Below are 23,231 nucleotides of genomic sequence, written 5' to 3' on the forward strand. Positions count from 1 at the left end.
CCTACACAGAGACAAAGATAAATCAGTGTGGTGGACCAGTTTTTGGTGCCAGCTGCCAGCCCAAAGAGCCAGAGGCAGACAGGACAGGTGCAGAAACATTAGAAAGCTGTTGGATAATGTGTTGACTATTGATGTCAACTACTACAAATTAAAAAGTGACAGAAAAAACAGCTAACACGATGTAAACCTTTCTTGTGTGTGAATTCAAATGGCGACACAAAAATCCAAAGATGATAATTGAACTGAGTGATGTCATCAACAACAAGAGGCAATTATCCTCTTTCAGTCACATTAAGACCTCAGCAAAGACTGAATAATTCACTCCAACGTGAAATCACTGGCGAACTTTTGTTCAGCTCATGCAGGAGGCTGCCGGGCTGCAGATGAAATATTGCACATCCGCTGATATTTAGGACTGATGGAAATGTGTTAAGCACAGCTGTGCTCAGATTATTAAGAGACTGAGGAAGTCATGTTCCCAAAGGAGTTACAAACCTCACATCTTCCTCTTATTCTTATTACAGGATTTTTATTTCGATCACTTAAAAGGTACCGGTTAATTCAAACATTCATTCCACGCCTTCGTTCACATTTTTGTCTAAGGATATTTTAAGGATAAAGCCGGAGGTGACATTAAAGCTGTTTATCAACATTCGGTCTGGCTTGCAAAAGGAAGGCTGCAGCATCAAGGTCCATGGAGCATGAATGCATCTTATCTTTTCGGGAGGGGAAAGCTTTTATCATATACTGTGAATTCTTGAATCTCTTGGCACCATCTGCTAAAGTTTGACAGTAACAAGTGTTGCAGAAATTCAATCTGCAGAGAAGCCTAAGGGTCAGGCATCTGTTGCTACTCTGATGTAATAGTGCATGGTGGAGGTCAGAAAGCTGCTGTCCTTCTGTTTAGTGAAAAAGCTTTAGCACGCCGTTATGGCAGACACGTAAAAGGATGAACCATTTAGAGCTGCAAGCAGTTAAAAACAAGTGGTCAGTTTGACCGTCTGCCCGTGAGCATGTTTGCCTTCTCTGTGACTGATTTTCCTTTCAGCAGCAGCCCTCACCTGTCTGCTTTGAGTCCTTCACACCGTGCCTTCGGATGACTTTAATTCATTTTTTTCATCATTCCTGCACACGTGCATGTTTATGCTGAAAACCACAGGAATTAAATAAAAATGTAGCAGCATTTCCGCTCCATGCAATTATAAATGGAAATTTTATGTGAGCTGAGGCCCTTGCAAAAACCTTCGCAAACAGTCAGCGTAGTGAGGGGGAAAAGTGAATTAAAACCAAATATCATTAAAGCCCGGCACACCACCTGGGCCCCGGACACTTTTCCTCAACGCTGTCCAAGGCTTCTCCAGGTCTGATGATTCACACCAGAGGGAGCGGGACAGATGGTGGTAAACACATCAAGCTGTTTGGCAAACGGCAGTCCCAAATATCTCCTCCTCTGCATTTGGGAAGGGTCACTTTGAGACTCGGGAGTGTTGCACAACCCTCATAACTGTCTAACGCTGCAGAGACAGGATCTATACGCGCTGTCGTGACTGCCTAATTCTGCTGTTTTGTTGTCCTCCGTGGCTTTGTGCTAATGAATCATTTGATGTTTTTGTTGATCTATCGCAGACAACATTTGTCGAACAGCGTTTTGAAGTTGCACGGTTCATCATTTTCATCTTAAACATGAAATCATTTCATCAGAGAAAATAATAAACATTAACATCAGTCAGTTTGGTTTTTTTTATTTGTTTTTCGCGGGGAGCTTTTCAAGCGTGAAGACTTTATAGTGCTGCCAAACTGATGAACTGCACGCAGGGAAAAATTTACCATGGCAGCCCTGCAGTTGAGCCTCACCGAAAAAGATTTCTGCACATGATTCACTGAGCGATTCCAAAAGCTTCCAAAGCTTGATAAACAAAACCATAACAGTGAGGGCTTCGTCCAGATAAAGCTGCTTGGTCTTTCTTATCTCCTGCCATGGCATCTGAAGAATTTTTTTTCATTGTTTCCGCGACAAAGAGCCAGAATTTGTTTTAAAAATATCTTTTAAAGAAAGAACATACCGATGGTTGAGCATGTTTAAACCAAGCTTTCCCTTCAGTGATACTGTAGCTGTCTTGAAATAAAGAAATACCCACGTGACATCACCGCGTCATAGATCTGCATTCCTAACTCTTAGTAACTGGGACTTGGATCTCTTGTTGTTTAAGTTTGCAGGGCTGATATCCAAGATATACAGTGGCTTGCAAAAGTATTCGGCCCCTTGAACTTTTCCACATTTTGTCACATTACAGCCACAAACATGAATCAATTTTATTGGAATTCCACGAGAAAGACCAACACAAAGTGGTGCACACGTGAGAAGTGGAACGAAAATCAGACATGATTCCAAACATTTTTTACAAATAAATAACTGAAAAGTGGGGTGTGCGTAATTATTCAGCCCCCTGAGTCAATACTTTGTAGAACCACCTTTTGCTGCAATTCCAGCTGCCAGTCTTTTAGGGTCTGTCTCGACCAGCTTTGCACATCTAGAGACTGATGTCTTGTCGTTGCCCATTCTTCTTTGCAAAACAGCTCCAGCTCAGTCAGATTAGATGGACAGCGTTTGTGAACAGCAGTTTTCAGATCTTGCCACAGATTCTCGATTGGATTTAGACACCAGACAGGTCAGGGATAAAGTTATTGAGAAATTTAAAGCAGGCTTAGGCTACAAAAAGATTTCCCAAGCCTTGAACATCCCACGGAGCACTGTTCAAGTGATCATCCAGAAATGAATGGAGTATGGCACAACTGTAAACCTACCAAGACAAGGCCGTCCACCTAAACTCACAGGCCGAACAAGGAGAGCGCTGATCAGAAATGCAGCCAAGAGGCCCATGGTGACTCTGGACGAGCAGAGATCTACAGCTCAGGTGGGGGAATCTGTCCATAGGACAACTATTAGTCATGCACTGCACAAAGTTGGCCTTTATGGAAGAGTGGCAAGAAGAAAGCCATTGTTAACAGAAAACCATTAGAAGTCCCGTTTGCAGTTTGCCACGAGCCATGTGGGGACACAGCAAACATGTGGAAGAAGGTGCTCTGGTCCGATGAGACCAAAATGGAACTTTTTGGCCAAAATGCAAAACGCTATGTGTGGATAACTAACACTGCACATCACTCTGAACACACCATCCCCACTCTGGGGGTGCTTCTCTTCAGCAGGGACAGGGAAGCTGGTCAGAGTTGATGGGAAGATGGATGGAGCCAAATACAGGGCAATCTTGGAAGAAAACCTCTTGGAGTCTGCAAAAGACTTGAGACTGGGGCGGAGGTTCACCTTCCAGCAGGACAACGACCCTAAACATAAAGCCAGGGCAACAATGGAGTGGTTTAGAACAAAACATATCCATGTGTTAGACTGGCCCAGTCAAAGTCCAGATCTAAATCCAATCGAGAATCTGTGGCAAGATCTGAAAACTGCTGTTCACAAACGCTGTCCATCTAATCTGACTGAGCTGGAGCTGTTTTGCAAAGAAGAATGTGCAAGGAGACATACCCTAAAAGACTGGCAGCTGTAATAGCAGCAAAAGGTGGAAATGTTCAAAGGGGCTGAATACTTTTGCAAGCCACTGTAAGTAGGTGGGATGCACTATATATTCTGCAACATCGCATCCTCCTCAGGGTAGCATAAACATTTTTGCAATTTTCTAAAGCTTCAAAAACAGCTGCTGTCTGTCTGTCTTTTCCAGCTTTCTCAATGGTCCAATGATGGAGCTTCAGAGATCCCTCGTGTTGCCATTTTTCCAGCCTCACAGCTTGCTTCACTACCCCACCCACACTCTGCTTCAAACCGGTATGAGAACCTACTGACTGATCTGCTAACTAAGAAGCATCAGCCAAATTTAGGTGGCTACTGGATGTAGCTGCGATAATAGGAAGTCCTGATCGGGATATCGTTTATCCACTCTCCCGTTCCACATTTTGGTCACTGTTTGTGGCAGCAGCAGATGCTTTCAATATCCTCCAATCTGAGCTTAACATAATACTTTTCCTGTCCCAATCAATGCAACTAACTCTCAAAGTTTCTATAACATTCACAAAGGATTTGTATTTCCTGTTGGGTTCTCTCGTGTCACCGCCATGTAACAACAGAATGGAGACGCCTCACTTCAGCATTTGAATGCACCACCAGGAAAGATTCCCAGATCTCTCTGAAACAAAAACCAGTGTGGGCGTGTGTTTCATTATGATGCATTATTTATGCTGAGGGCGTTTAAAGTCTCTGTGAGTTGATTATGGTTGTGTACTGAAATGAACTGAATCCAAAGATGCCCTGGAAGGTAGGAAAGACTGTGTAACACCACTGATACGGTTCTTTGAGGTATACCCTGCCCACTGACACAGGTGATGGTACACATTGAGGATGTTTAACAATAAACAATGTCGGGAATAGCTCAGGTTTATGAGCTACACAAGCGGCGGATATGTGTGCTCACCTTTTTTCCTGTTGAAGGCGCGGTTCATAGTGGAAACTGTGCGTCTCTGTGGTCCCTCCTGAATATCTGCCAATATTCCACCTGGAAAAGCAGCAGAAAGATGCGAGTTAAAAATGGTTTCCACCGCAAGCATTCAGCAAAAGACAGAAAGTCGAAAAAACAAACAGTCTAAAGTTTTCTTTGAAAAACAAAAGAGGAGAGAATAATCCCCCCCCCCTCTTAGAGTGAGGCAAGCATTTGCTGTCAGAAAGCGTAAAAATTAAACTCTCGTTATGTTTGTTTACCATGGAGCCACGTCATTCTCATCTCATCTGTGGTGCCTTTAACCTTGTGCTGCTGATAAAACAGAACTCACTGTTCTTGCTGTTTAACGGTACAAGGTGTGTCTAAGAAAGGTGATTTGTACCAAAGGGAAGCAACAAAGCTGCACGGTAAAACGCTGCATTGTTTACCATGATCCTCTTACAGGCGCTGGCATTAATGTTCAAATCTTTCCAGCAGAACTAGGGCAAATTTTTTCAGCTAAGCAAATGCACACATACACACATGTGTGTTTGTTTAGCTGTTACTAATCATCTCCAGGTTTTTATTACATTACAGAAAGATAAAGAACCAAAAGGATTTGAGGAATGCTGATAATGGATCAAGTAAGAGATGATGTGAAACATGGATAAAAGTCAGATTTCGTCCTTCTTTCTTTAAACCTACAGTAGCTGCGGTAATGCATGCGGGATGCGTCCGAACAGACAAACTGTACAGCACATTGACATTGCTACCTCACAGAAACAAAAGTAGTGATTTCTTTTGGGAATGCAAAGCATCCACCTCCACAATGTCTCCAAATGTGACACTGCTTTGACTGCTTTCCGAGCTTTTGCATCAGTTCCCCATGAGAGCCCAGCTTTGGAGAGGACTGCAAGGACAAACTGTCCAGAAACAGGTAGCTGTCAGCGACCCGCGCAATCATAATTCTTTACACATTTGCTGCTGGCAAATGTGCAAGGACTGCCACACAACAGCTCTTTCAATCTTTGCCTCTACAAACACATTATATGGGCTATAAAGGAAATGAACACAACTTTCCCCTCTTTTTTACATTTACAATGCAAATACTGAGCTATTAAAAGTTTGGGGTTGATGAAACAACAAATCTTGTACAAGCTGCTAAATTTCAACATGATCCAAACTGACACATTTTTTAAAAAAGGGTTTGGTGTTTGCTCTCTACAAGGAACATCCTAGAATAGCCAATGAAATGAATCATTTTTCTTGTTAGCTGTGACACATAAAAATGTCTATTAAGCGTATTAAATCTCAGTTATGTCATTCATCAACTGATGGATATACAGAAAACACCCCGCTGTCCAAACAGCCCATTCTTGTAAAACGTCATGTGACTTGAAAGATTCGAGGGAATTTCCTCAGAGCTCAACGAATAAATGATTAACTTCTTAAACAGAAATATTTTTAGAACGCTACTGTAGCATGAACTGCTACAAATGAAAGAGCGTGCTTTCATTTCCACAGCTGTGAATGTGAGCTGCAAGTTGTGTGTTAGAGCTGTGAGGCACTGTTTACCATTTTCTTCTGAAAAATGACTTATGAATTGTTTTTGTATGATTAATTTATTGCAAAACTTGGCAACTTAGTAGCTCAAAAAGCATCATCCAAAAGAACCCAGACAGTCAGAGGAGACTGAAACACAAACGCTGCTTATTAGACCCAATTCAAAACACAGAGGATGTGAGCGGAGCTAAACCCAGGGACAGACAATAGCAGCACCGTGATTTGGCACAAAGCAGCCAGGCTCTAATATGGAGATACATATCGATTCACGGGACTGACACCCGCAGCTATAAAACATATACTTTGGCCTCAGAACAGTTGGGACTTTGTCACAATGTTTATGTGATCATTTGTAGAAAATCCTACTTCAGTGACTTCATTCAGCAGTTTGCTTAGCTTGGTAAATGTAACCAAATAAGACCTCAGTTTAGGTGGTTGGTACTTTGGCCTCTCTGCCATTACCTCCCTTCATCAGCTCCCACTGCAACAAACTCTGACGTTGATGTTTATGTTCATCGGCAATTGTGAACAAATGACGACATTTATAAAAATGGGTTATAATATGAATACAATTATCAGCCAATACTCCATAGGGCTGAGAAATAAGATTAAAAGTTAAGCGTTACAAAATGAATCGATCACCGCGACATGGGAGGGTAACGGATCATCAGCTCTGACTGAGGCTGTGTCTGAGTCTCATATCTTTATTACCGAGGGGAGCGATTCTGACAAACAAACACAACATCGTTTGGAAAAGAAGATTCATCAATGACAGAACGCAACGTATTTCTGAACTCGCATTTAACAGACTGAAAAATGAAACACTCTAAACTGCTCATAATGAGGAACATAATGATGTGAGGCACATCACTGAGGGGAAAACGCACACAATGTAGTGGGCTCTCGCTGTAAGGGGAGCTTTTTTTTTTCCTCTGACAGAGGCCCTGGAAAAGGTTGTAGAAATTTTAAATGGAACAAGCTTCAGGGTGGAGACTCTGACATTCCTCAGTCAGCTAGAAGAGAAAATCGACTGCTGAAAGAGACCGACGTCTTCTTGCTTAAGCCACACATGATGCCGTTGCAAGCATCACATAGGCAGGTGAACCGCAAGGACACTATTATTATGTGCATTTAGCCAAAGGCGACAGGGAAAGCAAACTCTGCAGATCTCTGCATCAAACTACTTTGCAGTATTTGGTTTGCCAAATTAGGACCTTGGCAGTCGCTGCTTTGCTACCTGGGACTGTATATTTAGATTTAAGTGCATTCTTACCTTTCTCTGCGAAGCAACAGATTTGTGTTTGCTGCAGAATAAAACTGTCTTAAAAGACTCATCTTCCTTTTAATGGTTTCTGGTATTTTGATAGTGTCAGTATGGGTTGTTTTATTTTTGTTTTTTTCCATTCGAAATTGGGGAGAGAGCAGAGAGACTCTGAAAATTAAAGATAAAATAGACTTGAAAATTACAAAAAATATGCTCCCACTGGGAGCTGTGTTCTACCCTTTTCTTTTTCTTAAAAGCACAATAAGGGATACTGAAGCCCAAGAAAATTTGTAAGAACAAATGATTGGATAGACTGGATACATGGATCCAAAAGTGAACCATTAGAAAGACAAAAAAAAAAAAAAAAAAAAAAAAAAAGGACAGAACTGGCCTGAATCCATAATCGTGCAGAGTGGCTTACACGACCTCCCTAAAAGTCACAGCTAAGAGCTTTAACGTCTTAAAACAAAGATTGCCTCATTCTGGCATCCACAGTGGAAAAAGGCCTGGCAACCTTTTTGTTTGTTTGTGACATACTTGGACGTAGTGCAATGGTTCGCCTGACACTTGACTGTGATATCACTCATTTTGATTGACAGCTGAAGTGTCGCGCCTGTTTTAATAGCTTCCTGTCTGGTGATTCAACAGCACCCTCTCGGGAGAACGTCAGAACCCGGATCACACACACACACGCACACGCACACACACACACACACACACACACACACACACACACACGCGCACACACACAACACTGAGCTGCAAATGTCGTCAGTCTTAAAAATGTTTACCAGCTGCAGAGGAAGCACCGTGTTCTTCTGAATTCCTCAACAACAGTCCACTCTATACTCACTTCAATGGTCAATTAAGAAAGAATTAATAGTATTAAGACTAACAAGAAAAGCAAATGAGCACATATGTCAATAATTAAATGGCAATAAAAGCCCAGAGTGCCTTTACATTGTACTGTAACACACACACACAGGCTAAGAGACTTAATTACACAGTACATTCAATGTAGGCTGAATTTTGTTTGTGAATTACGAGCAAGGCTAGTGGAAAAAGTGAAGCAGCATTTACTTACTTAGATTCTCGTCCTTCCAAAAACCATGTCCAGATTCTGACAACTCACCTTCAGTGACTCATACATTTGGAATTTAGCTTGGGAAAGAAACTTACTGGAGCTGAGTGCAACCTACTCTGACCCTGTGCGGTCTTCCTCTTTCAAGCCCAATCGACGCACTGAAAAACGCAAAAGTTTAACAAACCCCAAAATGTTTCAAAATGCTTCGAATGAAAGCAAGAAAGCAAAGTTAATGTCCCATTTAAAAATCCCCCTCAGCCGCTCACTAATCCAAACCATATGCACTCAAAAGGCAGCGTGCTTTTAACGTGGGATAAGAGCAGAGCGTGCAGTGTGGTCCCAACACGATGCCCCAGCAAAGAAAAATCAACAAAGATCCTTTGTTTTCCTCACTTTGCTCTCGCCTCGGCTCTGAAGTCTCGCTGTCTAAGTGCAAGCCATCGCAAATACAATCTGTTTATGAATTTGGTGCCAGGATTCCTCCACTGAATCAACCGTGGTGTTTTTAGTGTCTAATCTGGAAGGCAGTCTTGCTCTCTCACAGCCCAGCACTTTCATCTGAGGTGTATCAAATGCAAAATCCTGACATATTTTATAAAAGAAAGGCACCTCTCCCCTTCTACTCTTTAAAAGGAGAGGAGAGAAGTGGAAAAGACCTGCTGTATGGAGAGAAACATGCAAACAACAACAGAGCCGAGATAAAAAGCTACTTACTTGCCTCCAAACTGGGGTGGAATAGTGAAGAGGAAGTTTCAGCGGATCTTAATAGTTTTCAGCTGTGGGCCAGATGGTGGTGCGCTAAGGACTACAGTAAGCAGAGATGATGGGGCTTGCAAGCTCAACAAGAAGCGTTTGCCTAGACACAAGATACTTGACATTCAAACCCAACTTCCTCCGCCCACAGTTTGTCCAAAAGGAGTTTCACATGTGCAAAACAAGAGACCCCTTTAGACAGGGACTATTTTGCTGTGATGCACAGGGGCATACCACAGATGAGCCATAAAAGCCATCTCGCCAGAGGTTGCAGGCTGACCCTTTTGCTGCAGTGTGTGATTCATCATCACACTATGCACCCTGGCAACAGCCTTAGGTCAACATCTTGGCATCAATCAACTCAGCAGTACGGCCAAAACATTATGAAGTAGAAGTAACAACACTTCTCTAACTTGGAGCACAAAAAGCCTCCCTGTGAGATGATGTCAACTTAATAATACCTTTTCCTTTTTCTCTGCACTCTGAAAACATTTACGGCTCAAAGTGTGAGTACCGGCAGCTCCAAGTGTTACACTGCTTTAAAATCTGACATTCAATTTTTATCACATAGAGATGAACTGCCCTAGAGTGCCCTCAAAGTGGGCAGGGGCAATGCAAAAACAAAATTGGAGCTGACAAACAGCTGAATCGGCAGCCTACTTTGTCTGCTTATTGAGATTTTTCTATGTCAACATCTAAAGCGTTATGCAAATGTCCTCTCCCAGCGGGCTATTCAGGAAACTGTCGATCTGAATCTCTCCTTCAAAAACTTTTGAGCATCTCATTGAAGTCCAAATACTTGAGGACAAGCAACTGACCACTTTTATTAAAAGTGTATCAGAGGAGGCTGATCCAAACAGGCAGATGAGGTTGCTCCTGCTCTGCTTTTTTAGACGCAAGGAGGAGATCAAAATATAAATCATAATCAAATCTCGCAGAAGTCGGTGCGGCGCTGCCACTCACGCTGTCCTCCTCATTTCAGTTTAATGCGCTTCGTGTTTTTCACGAGGTGGGGGTACAGTTCTGAAGCCAAGAGCTATCACAACAACATTTCTGCTATCTCATGTCACAACACTCCTGCACCATTCACAGAGTCCACACAGATGAGCTCTCACTGTTACTAACAGAGGCGTCAGAACACGTAGAGGTTAAGTACAGGAACTCTGTGTACGATTTAAGGCACAGATAGATGCATGTAGCTTTTAGTCTTAAATCTACAGTGTTCGTAATGGCCACCAGGGGGTGATACCTGTGGTTGCAAAAAGACTTTCAGTCCTATTAAAGTCTGTAGGAAAATTAAACTTGGCCCTGACTTTAACACTTTTCTCAGTTTTTGGGCTCAGTCAGCATTTTCACTCATATTAAATGAAACACCAGGTCAACATTCTGTAAATCATGGTGATTCTAAGTACTCGGTACTAGATAACCAAGCCAAAATATGATAATCCAGAATATGCTCATTGGCCAATAATTTGTGACCGACAGTCAGATCCACCTGATCATCACATCCACTAGGGCTGTGCGATATGACCAAAATCTCATATCCCGATATTAAGACATCTATTGTCCAATAACGATATAAAAATGTAACATTTTCTGTAAATTCTGTGAATCTCGGGCAGCTCGTCTTGCGTGAAGTGTTTCCAGCTGGGCGTCGCGTACCTGGAGTCGAGTGTTTTAACTGATGCATGAAACGATACATTTTTAGACATAAGTTGTAACGGCCGCCGTTTTCTTTGTGAGTATTTATTACACGGCGTGCTGCGGGGAAAAGCCGGTTCTGTTTGAGTCTAAGGTTTATTTTTTAGCACCTGACGGCTCTTTTTTGCTTCTCATCTGTAAATACTCTAGATCATAGGTGTCAAACTCTGGCCCGTGGGCCACATTTGGCCCGCAGCCAAATTACATTTGGCCCGCGAAGCCATACCAAATTACTATTAGAGCTGGCCTACTGGTATTATACAGCTAATATATATATTGTTTAGTATTAAGCTTTGCTTGTTCCATATTCAGTTTTCCAGCAAAACTTATTTGAGTCCATAAGAAAAGATTCATTCTTATATCTGGAGGAAGATTTTTTTTTTTCAATAAATATTAATGTTAGCCCGCGACTTTGTTCCAGTTTTGAATTTTGGCCCACTGTGTATTTGAGTTTGACACCCCTGCTCTAGATCTTTCACGTGATTCAGTTTATTTTGAAAAGTCTCAACAGGATCTTGAGCTTTATTGTGAAAGGTTTATGTGGAAATAACGACAACGCATAAAAACAAATGCTTGTCTGTCTATAGTGTGGTTATATTAAATATAAAAGAAAGAGAGAACTTTAAGAAATTAATGTAGCCACTACAGTGACCATCAAAATAATGAAAAAATATTGCCGTAAACAGTTTATTTTGCGACACCACGAAACAAACGATAGCGTAAAATGCAACGATAGACGTTTTTCTATCGTCATCTGATATATATCGTTATATCGAACAGCCCTAACATCCACTATCAAAACCTTCACCTCTAGACTTCATAACAGGACTTAACAGCCAAGTTAGGAGGAGGAAATGTGTCAGAAACACCAGAATGACTATGATTATCTGACAGCAATGGCAGAGAAGATGAGAAGGCAGCAAACCAGTGTGCCGCTAAACACAATTTAAATTAGCATGCTTTACACCAGAGGTCGAGAAGTGGCAATTACGAAATAGCTTCAAAAGCTAACTATATATATTGATATGCTAATTTTGTGCATATCATATGCTATGTCACTTCCTCATGTTACTATGCTGGTGGGCCAACAGAGCTATTGTTTAGAGTGACCTGGAAATATATCCCAGTGATGCCATTTCTGCATTTCTGATATACACAGGTTAGAGTTGACCATTTATTACGGAGGGTTTGATGCCGGGATCTCTGATCTAAGTGTCCTTTGGTGTCAGTCTCATGATTTTGGTGTGAAACCCGAAACAAACAGCTGGAGAAAGTAATCTGTCTGTCAGTAAGTAATAGTAAGTAACTGTTGCTCAAAGGTTTTTCCCTCCTTTTTCTAATCCTCGTGGTTGCTCGGTGTGAACCAAACTGTTGATATGGTGAACTACTTGGAGTTATGGTCAAGCACTAACAAGAACGTATAAGTGCTGAGTTTTAGTTCCCAGCAATTAATAGATGCATTAAAACTCAGATACATTCAAATGTGCATTGAAATGCAATGAGAATACATAACATTTTGGAAGCTTCTATGTATGTGAACTGCAGCAAGTGCAACAGGAAATATAGCTGTGGAGATCAAGCATTGCATCTGGCAAATAATGCTTTCTTTTAAAGAGAAGACTTTTTTAGTTTCCAGCCAATTTACAAAGGTCACTCGGAGAAGAAAAGAGCACCTTTCTTGTTCATTCTCTCCCTTTTCTTTTTTTCAAATCCAGTATCCGGTTAGAGATTCAGCTTGGTCAGGGCCTTGGGTGGCGGTGTGTTTATGCTGGCCGGCACAACTTTGGTTTCTGCATGAGAGAGCATTTAAAGCAGGGAGGGTCTCCGGATTTGGGCTGTTCTGTTCGCACTTTATTTTTCTAGGGGTTTTTCTTTGCACTGCCCAGTATCGCTTCACATTTGTGTCTTGTATGAACAGCTGTGGTTAGGTAAGGGAAGTGGCTAGCCGAGACACTTGAAATGGGGACATTTATGTTGAAGAGCCAAAGATATTACTAAATGCCCATGGAGGGGAATTGGGAAAAAATTAACTAATAATTAATGATATCTATAACACTTTAAAAACATATCTGTCAGTGTACACAGAAAGAACATATCTGTGTACAACATTATGAGCCTGTCAATGATTAAAAACAACAACACACATTTCATGGGATTAAACATCAATTTTTTACCATTTTATGAGTAACAGATATTCGAGACAACAGTGGCACAACAGACACAGCAACTCGAATGCATCTAGGTCAACAGTTAAAAATAATGAGTCATCTCTTCTGACTGTTTCATAACGTGGTTGTAACGTCGCACTTCTGGGAATCATTTCTAATTGAGCAGGAAACTAAATAATTTGGATGGCATAGTGATCGTGTCGAGTTTATTTATTTGTAGATATCCAATAACTTAAAGCACTACTCTCACAGGAGAAGACATACGCTGTACCTGATTTAGCAAGCAGCTAATTTCCATATGAAATCCCCAGAACGCAATAAAAACAGCTAAATACAAGGCTTCAAAGTATCTTCTTCTGGATTCTAGTATTTACAGTTCTTATGGTTTACAGATTTTCTACAAGTTTAGACTCCAATTATTTTGATCCTCGCCTGGGATGCATGTGTAAGTGTGTTTGTGGGAGTGGGGAGTGGGTGGAGAAGCAGGAATGTGCATCTCAATGAGAAGCATCTCGGTGGATTTTCATTGAGATTTGCAGCCTCCATATGATTTGTGCTTCATTCAGGCAGTGATGCAAAGTGCCAATGTGTGACACCCAGTGTTGGGACTAACACGTTATTAAGTAACGCGTTACAGTAACTACGTTATTATTGTGGTAACGAGCACGGTAACTAGTTATTATGCCAAAATCAGGAACGCGTTAGTCGTTACTGGGATTTAGATAGGCTCGTTACTCGTTACTTCGTGTGGTGGCTATCGCGGAGCTTCCACAGATTCTGTAACATTAGCAAGTGGTGGAGGCAGCAGGTGGAGGAGTGAAAGGGGACGCAGAAGGAAAAGAGACCCAAGGCGGGTCCAAGTGTGAACTTCAGGTAAGAAGTTATGACCTGCAGTCTATCTGGGTCAGATATAAACCAAGTTTAGGTGGAGTTTATTTTCGTTATTCTGACTTTTTCCGTACTGCGTACTAGCTAGCATGACGGAGTTTCTATACAGCTGGGTGGGTGCTATGTTACTGATGTTGAACTTTATTTTGTTCATAAGTTATTAGAGTTGCCAACCGTCCCGTCTGGTATTCAGAGAAAATATTACGTGTTTCTTATTATTGAGGTGAAAAGGAACAGTTTGTCCCGGACTGCAGCTACAATGGGAAAAGACACAAAGCTGCAGTTATTCTGTGTCTTTGCTGCACAGCTGCCTCTTCTTCTTTCATTCTCCCCCCTCCCTCTCCTGTTTCTACTTCAATCATGAAAACTGATCAATGATCAGCTGATCGGCTCTCTTGTTTGTTTATCGCCCACTTTGCGCCAGAAAGAGGAAACCAGCCAATGTCGTGTTAAACAACAGCAGCACGTGTAAGCTTGATCAGCTGTTTTTAGAATTTATTTAATATTAATTTCTAGTATCAGCTGATGTTTGCTGGAGCCACAGCTGTAAAAGCTGCTGGTCATGATATCGGTTTGGTTATCTGGTGAGAGGGAAACATGAAGATGAAACCAGGAGATGTCCTTACTGAATCATCAGAGCTGAACAGGTGATGGAGAAACAGGTTTACCTTTTAGGTGACATAAATGAGTTGAAGGGAAGTTATGAACTGTTTCTGAGAGACAGATAACCCCAGGATCCTTTTTATGTAGCTGACAGCTGGTAACTGTGCAGGTGCGTGTCTAGCAAAGTGTTGCCAGGGGGGCCAGGTAGGGCATTAACAGGGAGAGGGGGGCACAAAGAAATACTTTTCTTTCTTATTCTCATTTAAAATGTCTCGCTTTTAAAAAATAATTATCTGAATCTTACAACAAACGACTGATAGATTAATGCATATATACCATCAAAACAGTGAACATCACTGTCACAACAGCGTTTGTCTTCATTCAAAGGCTTTATGATTTTTCCTATAATGGTGGGCCAGTCTCTAGTCAAAATGCCCGGGCCGATTTTTTGTCCCAGTCCAGCCCTGTATGCAGCTCATCTGCAGTCTGGTGTTACCTACATCTTCCTATTCAGAAGGCAGAATTTCCGAGTTCTGAGTACAGTCAAAGCACCACGACTGCAGTTTTTGTGTTGGATGTAAAAGGCGCACATGACGCTGTGACGTAGGCTAGAATCATGGCAGCAGTCAATGACGGTCCAGGCGTGGGATTTCTCTCGTGGAAATATGCACATTATCTTTTCCTTTCTATTGGTAGGTGGCACAGTGCACTTGTGGCAAGTAAGCAAGCTAGAAGACTGGCAAAGTTATGGAAGCAACACATTAACAAGAGAATTCTGAGTAAAACCAAAGTTACTTTCCCTAGTAACTAGTTACTTTGAAAGTAACGAGTAACTTGAAGTAACTGAGTTACTTTTGATAGAAGTAACTAGTAATGTAACTAAGTTACTATTTTAAAGTAACTTACCCAACACTGGTGACACCAGAGATGGATTTTCAGTTGGCATGACTCGCACCGCTCACAGCAATGTGATGACAATGGCCCAAAGAGAAAGCAATCATTTCAATTTACCACCACGTAAAACCAGTTCAAGCAAATACACGATTCCCAAAACTAAAAACCAAATACCAAAGGATGACTATTAAGGTCCAGCTCTAGTTGTTAAAATGCTAATCAACAGCAGGTGTAATATCAGTTTGTTTTCATTCCAAGGGTGTCAAATATTGCCATTTTGTCACAGCTGCTGCCATCTCAAAGTCACATGCAAGTAAGGGAGGGAAAACCAAATGAAGCAAAGTGCAAAAGGAGACACAAACTGTAATCTCCCAGCTGACAAACCTTTGACTTACTCCAACACCCCTCCATCTGCCTAATGTGGATTATGGATTTAAAAGAGGTCCATTATCTGTCCGTAACCAGTGTTGCTACGACAGGCGTGTTTAACCAAAAGAACTCAAATGTCACCCTGCAGGTGATGCCAGGAGAAATGTCAGGCCATCATTAACGCCATTAGTACGACTCCATGGGGGAGCTTAAATGCCTGGTCAGTAGTTGCGGTGGACTGATGAAATAACAGTCACTGATGCTGCCAGCATGACTAAACTGGGGCTACAGAAATGCTGTGAACAGTGTGCAGTGCTCATCCTTAGATGGATCTTTAATCAGTCTATTTCAATCTTGCTAGTATTACAGGGAAAAAAGCAAAGATATGTATAAATATAATACGGTTTATATCTGCTGTGTAGAAGGGCGATGTTTGTGAGTAGCAGAAAAATTCAAGAACAGTATTCTATGCCCTTCATTATGCACAAATTTTCTTCCATATTCCAATGGGAAATCATAATGGAAACATATTGTATGCGCAATCGTTAGAACGATTGCCCTCCGGCTCTGTGAAAGTATTCAACTATTAATGGGCAACAATCAATCACCAGTGTCAGCCACCTCCTACCTGAAACACCAAAGCCTAAACTGTGTGGAACAGCAACCAATCCTCACTGTATGAATGAGCTGAGACCAGAGGGCTGTTTTTTATTTTCAAATTTTTTTTGAAAAGACAGAAGTGTTCAGAGTGTTTGCCACTGGCTGGCTGGGTTTTTTAAGTGCGCATCTTATCCATCACATCCCAAACACATACATGTTAGGTAGAGGTGGGAATCACCATACATCCCACGATACGATATTATCACAATACTTAACGCACGATACGATATTATTGCAATTTTACATATTTTGCGATATTCAGATTCTGTACATAAAGGTAAACTTTATCAATATTCATTTTCTCTAATATCAAAGTCTCACACTCAGTCTTTCTCTCATTTCAGTTTTATTGTTGACAAACTGAACGGTTTGTATTACAGTCTAGTCCAACTTAACTGAATCAACCATCTGGTACAATTATAGCTATTCTGAACTATGCAGTTTATGAAAACTATGCAGCCCATTCACCAACTGAAGAATTTGAAAGTAAATTAAAACAAAATATAATTTTACATTAAATAAAAAAGTTAAACACATTTGGACAGTGAAGGAATGTCAGGATTCTTGCTCAGAAAAAGGATCAACATGCTCTGAAGTCAGAGCACAAAAACCTTTTTTGTAACAAAATATCGATTTCTGCTGCGAGTAGTTTTCTGTCCAGCATGTACTCTGCATGTCACCTTATGACAGCTCGGACAGGCTCCAATTTGACTTTGACCCTGAATTGGATAAGCAGAAGAAAACGGATGGCTGGATTCAGCAATCTTACACAATAGAGGCTCAAAGTGTCCCTGCACATTGGTAAAAAGTGTTTATATCACTTAATTATTTTTTGCAATAAAGACATCTCTCCTCGACCCACTGTAAACCATCTCCAGTAGTAGTAGTAGCAAAGAATAACCCTAAATGTGCATTAATATTTATTCAAAAACGGATTACATCATGTAATCAATCTTCCTCCGAACTGTACCACATGGAAACTCAATAGGTCATGAACTGGTCCTTTGCTGATTCTACACAAAGCAGCTAATTAAAAGACATGGCGTCCAATATCATGAGGTACAAGGTGAAAGTGGAAGGGTGTCCACTGTGCATGTTCCTCTTGTTGCTGCAGGCTACAAACTTACTCGAGAGTGTTCAAAAGGTCACGGTGTGTCTGCTGCTCTGCTGTACTATTGATTTGAATAAATTAACTGTTTCATTCAAGTGTTTTGTTAATTAATCTTTACCCTCCCCGCTGCATTCATCTGGAAGAAAAGGTCTATTCTGCGGTCATATAAGCCAGGGCGAGACCCAAAAACAGCAATTGTGGGAATTCTAAAGGTCACAACAAGCAGTTTATTAGGAACACCCATGCATTTAAAAAAAACTTGGCAGAGCTAGTGCATTAGATTGCATTTGAATGCACAGATATATAGATATATAAAGTGTAAAGCTCTTTATGTTAGATAACATTTAGATGTCAAATTATAGATTGATATAAATCATGTTGTGCTCCAGGTATAGATATAACAGCTCCACCGTTTTAGTGCGTCTGGCCTTATGTAAAACGACAGAAACAGAACAGACTGTGTTTTTCTTACAGTAAAATTTACCAGAGCCTTCAGAAACCTTTCATCTGTGTTTGGGTTTCTCTTTGACTTGTGTTAGATACTTTTCCAACAATGCTGAATACAAATATCTGTATTTGTGTGACATTATTCTTGTAATTTTAATCCCCCACATATGTCTAGGTCATCTCAATTCAAAGAGGCTTTTCTGTAAAATCTTCGCACATGTCATCTGTGTCAACACAAACAACTGACAGCCCGAGAAAAATAAAACCCTGTATTAGAATATATTCTCTACCCACGTCTTCCAAATGTGTATCATACAGGCTCAGAAAGCTGTAGTACATTCAGTGTTAATATACAGAATTCATCTCAATTATCTATAATTTTTTTATAAAAACAATTACAGCTCTGAGATGAAGGGTTAGACACTTTGGAGGTGATTCTACTTGAAGGTTTTAGGTTTTCTTTTCTTATCTTCGATGCGTTTTGTCATTCTCCTCTAAGTGCAACATTGCTCTGTTTTTGTTTTGATGGCTTTTCTTTTGTCTCCGTGTCATGCTTTGTTCTTTCCCAGTCCTCTGTCACATCTGCACTGGCAAACAGCTTCTTTCATAAGTTTAAAGCATGGATATATATATAAGGTGTTACACTGAAATTCATCGTTGGATTGTTGTTTAACTTTAATAAAATTGGAATCAGCTACCTGAGATTCCTGAGCATTAATATTGTTAACATTAACTTCACTGAAACTGTTGTTTGCACAAGTCCTCACAGCATCTGTTGGTCTGTCCTAAGAGGCTTCGTCATCTTTAGCTAATGATCTAGAATTGAATGGCTCTAGATTCAAAGATTGTCCACGTGCAAGTGAAGCCTTCTGAAACATTAAAGGAGTTTGTAGCCTTGCAGAGATAAGGCAAGAACGTGTATCACAGGTTATCACGGCTGCTTCTCGTTAGCACTTCTGCTCAGCTGTAAATGCTGGGCTGATTGCTGTAGTTGTCCACTTTTACTGCATTATAAGTCCTTGATTTAAAGGAACTTATGGAAGTATGTGCAGACCTGCACTGAAATTCAAGCCCTGGCTCAGGTCAAAATTCTTCAGTCCACCATTCTGCATAAGATACAAAGAATCAAGCTCTTAACCCTTTAAGACCTACCATAGAACCAAGTCCGCCAGAGCTTATATTATATTTTTACATGCTGTAGTGCCATTTTTGGGAGCATTTCAAGTTGCTATACATCAATACAAACATTACAGCCTAGATTTTAATAATATGTATGAATTAAGTGCATAGTAATTACATAAATTGCAAAAAAGTGCAATAAACTACAAAAAAATTGAAAATCGTTTATGTTTTTTTAACATATATTTCTAGTTAGAGAAATTTAAGAGGCTTATCCCTCAAAACTGTAAATACAAAAAAGTTGCACAAACTAGTTTCCCACCACAGGAAATTTATTTTGAGTGTCTTCATAGTTTTATTTTTGAAATACACCAATTTTTATATACTGCAGGAAAAACGAAAATAAATATTATAATGCAAATTTGCAAAAAAAGCAGCATATGCATCAAAATAAACTATTTCCAGCAGTGCAATATGAGTCCTAAGCATCCCAGAAATGACACAGAAAGTCATAAAGTCAAACATAACTTTTAAAAACACCAGTATAGGCTCATTGAGGCCCGGACGGTAAAAAACTACATTTCTGCAAAAATGACGTCACTTCCGGTTTCGGGCAGGTCATGGCGGACATGCAATAGTTTGCGCTGACGTCTAATCCAATGTAGGAAGTGTTATGAACAGCTGATCGGATCGGCAAAGCGTGTTTCTGGAATATTATGTTTTTGTTGCTGCAAGTGCTTTTTATGCAGTTTCTGCAAAGCTTTATGTGGAAGAAAACTGTGACCGAGGACAAGCTGATGGCATAAGATGTAAGTACAACTCCTCAGGTTTCATATGCAAAAAAAATTATTGCGCTAGCTTACGTGGTTGCAGAGCTACCGGGATTTAAAAATAGTTACGCAAAACAGAGCGTGCCCGCTCCGACCGGTTTTAAAGGGTTAAAGGCAAATAAGTGTTAATTCTTTACAGGCCAAAAGCTCTCTGAGAGAAATTTTCGTGACAATTTTAAGAGGAATAACACCCTGTATATTGGATACAGAACAGAATTGCTTTCACTGGCTAACAGACATGTCATTGTTAAGTTAAGCATGGCATTAAAAAGAGCAGAATGGGTGGAGACAGGCTGAAGTAACTTAAACAGGAGACTTTGCATGAAATTTGCCAATAGCTGTCATGAACGGCTAGACCTTCTTCCTCTGATGTGTGCTGGTAAAAATCATCCGCTAATGGATGATGTACTGGGATTGTGGGGCAGAGTTTGAATTCATGGTCTTCTGAACTAAAGCCTAAACCAACTTCGCCATGATTGCATATAAGCATGGTCATAAACCTCACGACAACGTCCTCCTTTAAATCAAGATAAGATGAAGAAGAGGAGCGTTAAGCTTGGCTCGGAGATGATGATGGAAAAGAAGAAAGTCGGGTGGGTGGGAGCAGTGCACATATGCCATAAATTCAACCGTGCAGAAGAATTATTCCATTATTTTTCATATGCAGGTACATAATTACTAAATTCTATAGAGACGTGTCTAAAGTCTACAAACATTAGTGGAGAAAATGGAAGAGTTTGGACTGACTGGATGTTTGTGCACACTGAAAGCATAGGGAATAAGTGTGGAATAAGAATAAGAGTGTCTGCAAAAATATGAATCAGTTCATACATCAGGCTTTCTTTAGAGAGGATGAATTTAATATAGTTGAAAAACAAGTGTTTTACCACATTTAAGTAAAACCTGTTGTTCTTCAGTTTAGGGGAATTAAAAGCAATAATTGAAACATAATTCTCAAAAACCACCTCTGATTTTTTTTTTTTTTTACAAATCGGAAAATTTGAGGCTTTGCATTCAACAGGTGACTAGTTAGACTGAAATATCACTTTTCTGCTTTCAATATTGGAAACTACAGGGTTCAGGTTGCACTAATCATTTTGTATTGATTAGGGTCAGATTATATATCGAGTGAGCCGCAAAACTCACACACAGGAAGAACACACCTAGTTGTTGATGCCCAAAGCCACCAGGTTATGATTTTTCAGGCAGCTAATTACAACCGATGGCTGGTCACAGGGGATACGATAAAACCCTGGAGTGTGTCAATGGTGCGCACCTTGCCCGGCGTGTCAGCTGGTCAACCAGCCAGCCATTCCAAAAGAGTCTTTGCACCCACTACCGTTAATGGAGGTCCCTTTTGAGGACCTCATGGACCTCATTGGGCCATTTCACCATAGTTCATGTAGATATCACTTTGTATTAGTCCTGTTGGATTATTCAATGCGACATCCGAAAGCAGTACCGCTACACACCATTAATGCAAAGAGTGTGGCCCATGCACTGTTTTAGGTCATTTCCCGAGTCAGCATCCCAAAAAAGATACTGACTGGCCAGGGCATGTCATTCATGTCTCGCGTGGGGTGTTAGACTTAATAAAAGAAAATTTTGAGGAAGGTCCAACCCCAGCTAAGAATTAAACTCAATACTTTCTGAACCTGAGAGCCAAACTACACACACTGGGGAGATTTTCATGAGAAAATCTGCCCCAGGCCCAGGAATGTCAGCAACGCCTGTAAAACAGAGGGGCTATTTCACAGCGAGATGAAGTGCCTGTATTACTCCCTTCCTCTAGCTCAAAATTACTAGCCAATTGGCAAGTGTCCTTCATGGTCACCCAGCAAATGGGGGACGTCATATGAAGTGGTACAGTCAGACAGTGGAGGAGCCACACAGATATTTCACCTCAACCACCTCAAAGTGTGGAGAGAGTTTGAAACTGCTTCTCTGGTGAGCCTGGTAAAGGTAAGAGATGAGGTGGTGCTGGAGGTGCCAAATTCCACCATTCCCACCTCTCTCCATTGTAATAATCACCTCACACAGACCCAGCCAGTACCAAGCTCATTGAGCACCCAGGCATGACGCTCCATTCCAGCCCTATAGATTACCTGAACATAAAACACAAATTATTCAGAAGGAATTGGCTGAAATGTTAAAGATGGGAATAACAGAAGAGAAGAAAGACGGATCTACACGGTTCTGTGTTGACTACTGCAAAGTGAATGAGGTGTCACAGTTTGATGCTTAGCCCAAGCCCCAGCTACATGAGCTCCTGGAACAGTTAGGTCAGCTTGTTCAGAGTCCCCACGGACCGGGTCCTGCTTCAATGCGCTGCATATGCTGCTGCTGACATCATCATCTATAGTGACACCTGGGTGGAGTGTGCAGTGGGTGGCTGCGGTCATGGAGTTCCTGAGGCGGGCTCACAGCCAAACCGAAGAAGTGTGTGGTAGGATGGAGGAAGATGCACCCGCAGGTGAAAAAACAAAAACCAAAAAAGGCCATCGCATCCTGCTTACATCCCAAGACCAAAGAGAGGTAAGGTTCTTGGGGCTGGCGGGTTACTACTGCCGGTTTGTGCCTGGCTTTGCAGAGCTCACCAGCCCCTTAACCGATTTCACCTTAAAAGGTGCCCCAGATCTGCTGGACAAAGCAGTGCCAGGCAGTGTTTGTGCAAGTGTATAGGGCCCTCTGTGTGGAAGCCCTGCTCCACACACAAACAAACCAAACACAACTAGCAGATGTCGTACTGTGTGTCCATGATGCCGGGTTTGAGGACTGGGGACGTTACAGTGACACATTAATTTAATAAGACTATGAAGTGTATTTTTGCCTTTTATGTCGGACATGTTTTTCTCTAATAGATGTCTTTGTAAAAAAACCACACACAAATAAACAAAACATAGAAGGATTTGTTATTAAGCCTTCCAAATGGCAGATCTTTTACAGTGAACATCCATGAAAAATGTATGTAAAAATTGAGGCGGAAACACAGTGTGACTCTGGCTTCATGGTTAATGGTAAGCTGCTTACAGAGTACTAACTGAGCATCAGATAATGAATCCTCGATGTACCAATTTCAAATGAATGGAAGTGAACCTTTGTGTGAAAAGTAATCATATTCCCCCCAGATGTTCCTGGGGTATTATATTCACAAGAATGAGATAGATATGAGGTTACAGTGACCATCAAAATCGGTACACAGGGGAAGCTTTGGTCCACAGCAAGCACTGTGATTCAATCAACCAATCCACAGACAATGAACTCTACATCTGCGTTAGTTAAAAAAAGAAACC

General features: G+C 41.0%; 1 protein-coding gene across 2 annotated transcripts in view; it reads right to left on the reverse strand.

Annotated features, from left to right (window-relative positions):
• gulp1a (GULP PTB domain containing engulfment adaptor 1a) overlaps positions 1-23,231 on the reverse strand; it is a 95,619-nt gene that overhangs the window by 28,105 nt on the left and 44,283 nt on the right. For both annotated transcript variants that reach the window (XM_087829857.1, XM_087829856.1), the window contains exon 3: positions 4,482-4,562. In XM_087829857.1, the coding sequence (XP_087685983.1) occupies positions 4,482-4,509 (28 nt within the window). In that variant the 5' untranslated portion in view covers positions 4,510-4,562. The remainder of the gene's footprint in view (positions 1-4,481; positions 4,563-23,231) is intronic.

Source organism: Neolamprologus brichardi, chromosome 16 (genome assembly GCF_056152115.1).
Source record: "Neolamprologus brichardi isolate AB-2024 chromosome 16, ASM5615211v1, whole genome shotgun sequence".
NCBI lineage: Eukaryota > Metazoa > Chordata > Actinopteri > Cichliformes > Cichlidae > Neolamprologus > Neolamprologus brichardi.